The sequence below is a fragment of the Pundamilia nyererei genome, unplaced genomic scaffold (genome assembly GCF_000239375.1).
Source record: "Pundamilia nyererei isolate P.nyererei 1_Seehausen unplaced genomic scaffold, PunNye1.0 scaffold00245, whole genome shotgun sequence".
NCBI lineage: Eukaryota > Metazoa > Chordata > Actinopteri > Cichliformes > Cichlidae > Pundamilia > Pundamilia nyererei.
The window spans coordinates 566,222-573,819 of record NW_005187646.1 but is presented as its reverse complement, the minus strand read 5'-3'; the positions used below and the strand labels follow the sequence as shown (position 1 = coordinate 573,819).

Genomic DNA, 7,598 nt, shown 5'->3' with positions numbered 1-7,598 from the left:
TAACACAGGGGCTAGTTTTCCAGCAAAGACGGCATAAAATTCGTTCGGTAAACCATCAGGGCCTGGTGATCGGCAAAACTGTAATGATTTTATTGCCGTTATGATCTCCTGCTGCTGCAGTGGTGCATCTAGGGTGGAAACCTCGTCTGGGGACAATGTTGGAATCTTTAGGTCTCTAAAAAAGTCAGAGAGAAGGTTAGAATCATTGGTATTATCGGAGCTATACAACTTATAATCCTGTTGATCTGTAACAGTTCCACCATCTCGGGTTGCGACCCCATTAATAGCTTGCCTGGCTCTTGCACATTTCAACTGTCTTGCTAGAATCTCTCCCGCCTAATCTCCGTGCTCATAGGTACGGTTCTTTAACAATAAATATTCTATAGAGTTTTAAGATGGGTTTCTTGGATAAAGGCTATATCAGTACCCATATTTTTCAAGTGAGTGAGAACCTTCTTTCTTTTAATAGGATGGTTCAGGCCTTTAACATTCCAGGTCACTAAGTCAATAGGGGTAACCATTGAAAATATATCAAAAAATTTAGCTCATTCTTGCTCAGACAAGAAACATAAAACACTTGGAACCCTCCCAGAAACCCCCTGAACCCCCAGGTGACGCTAGATGTCAGAACAAACAGCACACCTATCCAATCTAACTGAAAAACTTCCATAACTATCCTACCTAAAGCTCCTTAATCCCGCATAGTGGAAAGGTTGGAATAAGACTCACCAGGTGTACACCGGTGAAGTCCACCATTCAAAGTATGTGTAAAATAATTGCACTGTCACGCCAAAAAATAATAAAGAAAAAGAAATGAAGTCAAATGTCTGAAAATCAACAAAGGATGCATGACAATGCCGTAACAGTCGTCCGAAGTAGTCCCGTGTTCCACGCGCCTCAAAACAGTTCAGTCTTCCATGGAGTCTTGCACAAACCTTTCGGCCTCAGCCACAGAGCCAAATGTGAGGCGTACACCATCTGCTTTAACAATGCGTAGTCGTGCCGGGTATAGCAGTGATGGTTTCAGGCCCATCTTGTACAAGCTTGACATCACTGACCTGTATTCTCTCCGCTGGCTCACCACCTCAGGGCTGTAGTCTTCATAGACTCGGAATGGTTTATCCATATACTTCAGGTCGTTCCTCCTAGCCTGTCGTATTAGCAGCTCCTTGTTTTGTTAGCGGTGAAAACAGACAATGACGGGCCGCGGTCTGCCTCCAGGGGTCGGTTTGGGGGCCGAAATACGGTGTGCACAATCCAGTTCGGGGGGAGAGGGGAAAATGTCTCTCCTAAAAACGTCTTGCAACAACTGTGAGAAAAACTTAGAGGGTTGTGGACCCTCAATCCCTTCCTCCAGGCCGATAAGGCGGGCATTGCAGCGTCTGTTTCTCGACTCAATGTCCGATAGCTTAGCCTTCAGCTTTTTATTAGCGACCCGTAGTGTCTCACAGGTATCCTCCACTTTAGCAAGGCGCTGGTCGAGCGGTTCAGCGCTTTCCTCCAAAGATTCTAGGCACTCACCATGGTTGTCCGATGCCTTCTGTAGTCCATCCAGCTTTTTACTCAAGTCATCAAAAGCTGACTTTTAGTTTCGCCAGTAAAGCTGAATGGTGCTCCGCTAGCAGTGCTGTTATGTCGGCTTTGCTAACATTCGCAGGAACGCTAGCAACCACGCATTCGGTTGTTTTACCATTCGACTTTGCAGGTTTAGGCGACATGACAGGGCATCAAATGTTCCAACGCCTTCACCAAATCACCAAGATATTTGCCTCAAAAGATAAGTTAGGTGGGCTCGCTCAAATAACTAAAAGTTGCGGGAGCTAAGGGAAAGCGTGACTACCCCATGCTTGTCTATAATTTGATTATTTTAATAAACCATGTAACTTGGATGGATTCGATGCTGGCGTGACCACAGTGCACATGTCTGCTGTTGCTCACAGTGGTCCAAAGGACCGCTCAGGGAGTTTGTGTCGCTCAGACACATGCTCCTCCTACCAACTCAAAACAAAACAAAACACAAACTGAAGTGTATGCTCTCTACTGCCCCCTGGTGGACAGTCTGCATACTGTACTTTGAATCCCATATCCAAAATGGCTGCCTTGTTTTGGCGAGTTGCGCTTTGCTGGGGAAATCTTTGCTTTTACAATACATTTCTGGTGTGAATATCATTGCTTTGTTTCAGATGGTTTTGATGTTTTTATACCTGACTTCATGGTAAAGTCTGCATCAAATACAACACAATGGGTTTCCAAAGTCAGTTTTTTTTGTCCCCCATATCTCTCCTTTTTTCACCTTATGAAGCAATCTATATGATGCTTATTACAGTGACAAAGTCAATATTTCCATTAATTAACTACACTTATTAAAGCTTGAAATGTCTCTGTGCGCCGCCAAAATCACATTGGATTTTAAATCAACTGATCAAGATGAGATTGTAGCACAGACTTCCAGCTTTAATTCAGCACATTTTTAGAGACTAAATCCATTTAAAGTCGTGTTTTTAAAAATCCTCAAAAAGAAGAAAATCAAATTAAAGGATATCTTCACAATTTCAAACATATAGTTTTATACTGTTAAAAACTCATCTTTTTAAACTTGCTTTTGGTTGATTTTTGTTTCTATGTTTTCAGTTCTCTGTGAAGCACTTTGTGTTTTTATCTTGGAAGGTGCTATACAAATAAAATGTTACTTGATTTACTTACTTTTATGTCTCTCCAGAGGCTTAGCTTTGCAGGGAATGCCACTTACATGTTATATTTGGTTGTCTTATCTCCATCTTGATTACCAGAGACAAGTATGAAAGTTGTTAATGAAAGCTAGAGAAACCGTAACTCTGCTTCTGATTTGCATTTCCTGAGGTTTCCTGTTGTTTTTCTCCTGTTAGGTATGATGCAGGCCACAGCTGGCTTCTTCACATATTTTGTCATCCTGGCTGAAAATGGTTTCCTCCCCATGGACCTGATAGGACTCAGAGTGCTGTGGGATGATAAATATGTAAATGACCTGGAAGACAGCTATGGGCAGCAGTGGGTCAGTCACACTTATGCTTAAATTTAATTGGCGTTTCAGTCTAGGAAAAGGAAAACATTCTAATCTTTTCCTTTTTATTTTATTCTGTTCCAGACATATGAGCGCAGAAAGATTGTAGAGTACAGCTGCCACACAGCCTTCTTCGCCAGTATTGTGATCGTGCAGTGGGCCGATCTGATCATCTGTAAGACCAGGAGGAACTCCATTGTGCAGCAAGGAATGACGTATGTACACATAGAGATGCTTGAGATCTTCAAATGACAACTGGGTCTTTATATTTGAGTAATTGTAAATAAAATCAAAGACACTACTGATGAGATGGCTTCAAGCCACAATGACAGTTTGGTACTGTGTTGCATGCTTTCCTATGACAAGAACATCAATATGTCAGGTAATTTTAAGAGTAGGAGCTTTTGTTGTATTGACCCATACCTTTTTTTCACCCCCACAGGAACCGCATCCTCATCTTTGGGCTCTTTGAGGAGACAGCTCTGGCTGCCTTCCTTTCATACTGCCCAGGCATGGACGTTGCCCTCAGAATGTACCCTATGAAGTGAGTCAAGTACACAAACAGAACCATCCTGTGACTCATGACTTTAAAATTAGCTTCCAAGATAATTTCGTAGGCTCCAATAATCATGCAGAACGTTTCATTTTCCTTTTTCACTGTTGGCTTTTGTTGATATCCCACTTTGCGTGTCTGTTCAGTTTATTTGAGTACCTCGCTGAGCACAAGGCAACTTTTGTTAAAGTGTGAAAAGCCTTCTTTTGGCAAATTTGCAGACATCCCTGGTTGCTGGATCCTTCCGGAGGTTTCTCGTACATCACTCAGTGCAGACAGCCCTTTGAGAGCTTCATGTTTTCAGTTTGGTGATGCTTTAGCTTTATCATCTCGTTGAAAATAAGATGGCTATTATCTAGTGTCACTGGTAATTTCCACTTCAGAGGCAGAGCGAAGCACAAGAGATGCTATACTAATGAGTTTCTTTGCCCAAAAGAGAAAAATAGAAAGCACTGAGGCTCATTAGCTCAAGAGTTCACACGCTACTTTCCTTTGTCACCTTTATTCATCGGTTTCCCATGGATCTGTCTCTCCTTTCTCACCTTCTTCATTCACCTGTTTTGTGTCCCACACTCTAGCTTCTGTTTTGTTCTTTCTAAGTTATTTCTCTCTTTACCTCTGTAAATATCTTATGCAGATTAAAGGTGCTGAGCATATGTGTCTGACACTATGCCCTTCTGGGGTATTTTATTGGGTAAAGACAGGGGTGTAGGCCCCTGCTCTAGTTCTAAGACACTTATAGAATCACACAAACCCCCTCTAGAATTTTGGTGGATTTGTTTTCAGGGCTTTGCCTTAGTGGGCTTTTAGCAGCCTCGTTAGCGTTGCCAGAGAGCACTATCAAAGAGATGAACAGGATATGTCCTCAACCCAGCTGTCAGATTTCTCTGCATCATTTTGTTTCAACGGCTTCTGAATTCATTTAATAGCCGGTTCTCCACAGCCTAATGCTCACCCCAAAAGCTTTTCTGTTCAAAAGAGAAGAGTGTGCTTGTGTTGGGGTTTTTTGTCACATTCCCATTAATAATTCAACCTGTCTGTCCATCCTTACCTTTAGGCCATTGTGGTGGTTCTGTGCCTTCCCCTACTCCCTCCTCATCTTTGTTTATGATGAAGCCAGAAGATATATCCTCAGACGCAACCCAGGAGGTAAGAGCTTCACTAACTCTTGACATATATAACTATCTGAGGCCCCTAGGACACATTTTTGCCTGTATTCTCAGTATTGTAATCTGAATGTAGTGGGGCACAGAGGGATTTTTTACTTGACTTGAAGTCAGATGCAGAAAAATGTGCTGCGTTGCTTAAAATATGTGCTCTCTGCACATTTGGAAAGAAGAGGATCATATTTTTGCATATTTGGGAGGTGATTTTCTCAAAAGTTCGCCCCACACATTGCAATAATCTCAATGCATGAAAAGCGCTGAAGGCAGAGGAAAAATGTGTCCCTTTAACGTAATTAAACCGCATTAAAAAAAACCCCATCTGAATGGGAGACCTTCTTTTTAGCTATTTTTTGACAAACACATGGGATTGAAAACACGACTGCAAAGTAGTGAAATATTGATGGCTTTAAAAGGTGTTGAAACTTCTAAAAAACCCCACAAAAACAAACAAACTCCCTCCAGTGGCTGATGTCAGTCTCATTGATTCATTGAGGCTGACATCACAGAGCAAAGGCAGCCGCAGCTTTGTGAAGGTGCCCACTGTACTGTGTGAAAATGAGACACAGGTGTGTGTGTGTGTGTGTGTGTGTGTGTGTGTGTGTGTGTGTGTGTGTGTGTGTGCGCACGCGCGCTCAGCAAAAGTGGCGTATGCCTCTTGCGAGTCTATTTTTCGTGGATACTCGTGCCCAGTATTGCTGCCACAACTGCGTCCCTACACTGACCAGTGAGCTGAGGCAGATGGCAGAGCCCGGTGGGATTTGAACCCCCAACCGTGGTGTAGTTAATGCATCATTCCACCCACAAAGCTGAACAGAACCTGTACGAAGGGCTGGCTCTGAAGCAGCTGTGTGAGAGTGCGTGTGCGCTACATCTGAGCCCCACGGCACAGATCAGTGAACATCCCACTGCCCATCCATGGTGAATAATGTGTTACATTCAGACAGGAAAAAACACAAGTTGAGCTGACATGGTTTCTAGCAACTTTGGCCCCCTTTTCTTTCTTTCTTTTTTTGAAAGCGCTAGCAAATAAATACTTTTTCCACTCCATAAATAGCCCAAAGTGAACTGCCCTTAGATAATTTTTTAACTTTTTTAAAACTATTTTTTAACTCACAGTTTCTCCCAAAAGTGAAACCCAACATGCTAAATGGTATAATTCAAGCATTTAGAGCAGGGATGTCAAGCTCATTTTACATCGAGGGCCACATACAGCCCACTTTGATCTTAACTGGGCCCTTTCTGTCGTTGTAAGTTTAAGTTTAATCCATCTCTATATTTTTCTATAATATAAGAAAATTAAGTGAAATAATAACCAAAACAGAGGCATTTCTATAATAGATGGTCATCTATGACATGATTTTATTATTTAATATATCACTGTAGGATGATTAGTATGCATGGGGTGGTCTTTATCAGTAGGTAAAACTGAAAGATTTATGAAAATACAGTTAAAAATCCAAGATTTATGCTCTCCTTCACATTGTCCAAAGATGTCCAGCGGGCCAGATTGGAGTCTTTTGCAGTCCTGGCGCCTTATGTTTGACACCAAATACCAAATTGGTGTCAAAATTGGGGAATTTTGGTATTAGGACCACTCTCGCCATTCATTTTTACTGGATTTTATGTCCAGCTAATGATATAAAACCCAAACATCTAGCTTTTGAGCTACAGGGTCATTTTATGTGATTCTTTTAGTCATTTCATCCCAGGGTGATTATTCATGGCCTCACTGATGGTGTAACCTCATAAGCAACCATGAAACAAAAATGACACAGCCTCTCCCGTCCCTTCAGGGTGCATCTCCTAATGGCCGCATTTCCCCTAAATTTAGCATGCAGTCTCTCGCACACGGCCCAAGCCCAGTCAAGTCTTATTTCTTCGAATCACTGTCAGCCAGCATGAGGGGTGAAATCTTTCTGAGCACGAGGTTTGAGGCCAAAGCCGTTTTAGATGTGGCTGTCGTGTTGTATTCCATCTTTTTTTTCTCTGTAAAAGACAATGAGACAAATTTGAGCCCTAAACTGTGAGAAAGACTAAAAAAACAAAAAAAAACCCTCCCTAATTGTGTCTCCTTTGCTTTCTAGGTTGGGTGGAGAAAGAAACATACTACTGATCCAACGCCACACAGACACGGAAGGAGCGTGTGCTTCATTACTATTTAATGCCATGTTACATATTTGTTTGAGTTATTAGATCCCCCCATTAATAACACCACAAAGCATGGATAGATTAAGATTATATTGATGTGTGTTTCTTTCCCAATAAAACATTCCCACTGTTCACTGAGGCTGCTTGCATGATTGCTTGTCTCTCTGATGCCTTTGGACTGGAAACCGTGTTTCAGGAACTTGATTCAGGATGTTCCGAGGTTCAGCAGATACATACCTGTGAGTCAGGCGCAATGACCCGTGCAGTGGGATTATCCACCTCAACAGTCTTCACTGCAGGAATTGAATGTGAAGAGCTTAATGGGGAACAAGCAAGATGTCTCAGGGAAGGAGAAATATTTTAGGGCATTTTCACAGGAAAGCATGATCATCATTTACCATCAATTAGTAACTTAGAGTTCAGAGTGTATTGAAGTATTGAAGAATAAAGGTGGTCAGAACAAATATTGACTTTCAAATTCAGTAATTGTACAAACTCTGTTTTTGCCTCATATAATAATAATAATAATAAACTTTATTTATAAAGCACACTTAAAAACCAAGGGTATGCCAAGGTGCTTAACAAGTAAGATAGAGAATAGGAGGAGGATAATAGAAATAGGACCAAAGCAAGTACTAAGTATGCAAGCAGATAACTGTCACTGATACATAGGAAAGCAACAGGTACAGAG

General features: G+C 41.7%; 1 protein-coding gene across 1 annotated transcript in view; it reads left to right on the top strand.

Annotated features, from left to right (window-relative positions):
- LOC102214569 (sodium/potassium-transporting ATPase subunit alpha-1) overlaps positions 1 to 7,046 on the top strand; it is a 23,138-nt gene extending 16,092 nt beyond the window's left edge. The window contains exons 19-23 of the mRNA XM_005749450.2: positions 2,886 to 3,031; positions 3,125 to 3,255; positions 3,483 to 3,584; positions 4,651 to 4,742; positions 6,844 to 7,046. Coding sequence (XP_005749507.1) covers positions 2,886 to 3,031; positions 3,125 to 3,255; positions 3,483 to 3,584; positions 4,651 to 4,742; positions 6,844 to 6,872 — 500 coding nt within the window. The 3' untranslated portion in view covers positions 6,873 to 7,046. The remainder of the gene's footprint in view (positions 1 to 2,885; positions 3,032 to 3,124; positions 3,256 to 3,482; positions 3,585 to 4,650; positions 4,743 to 6,843) is intronic.
- Positions 7,047 to 7,598: the final 552 nt, after the last annotated feature.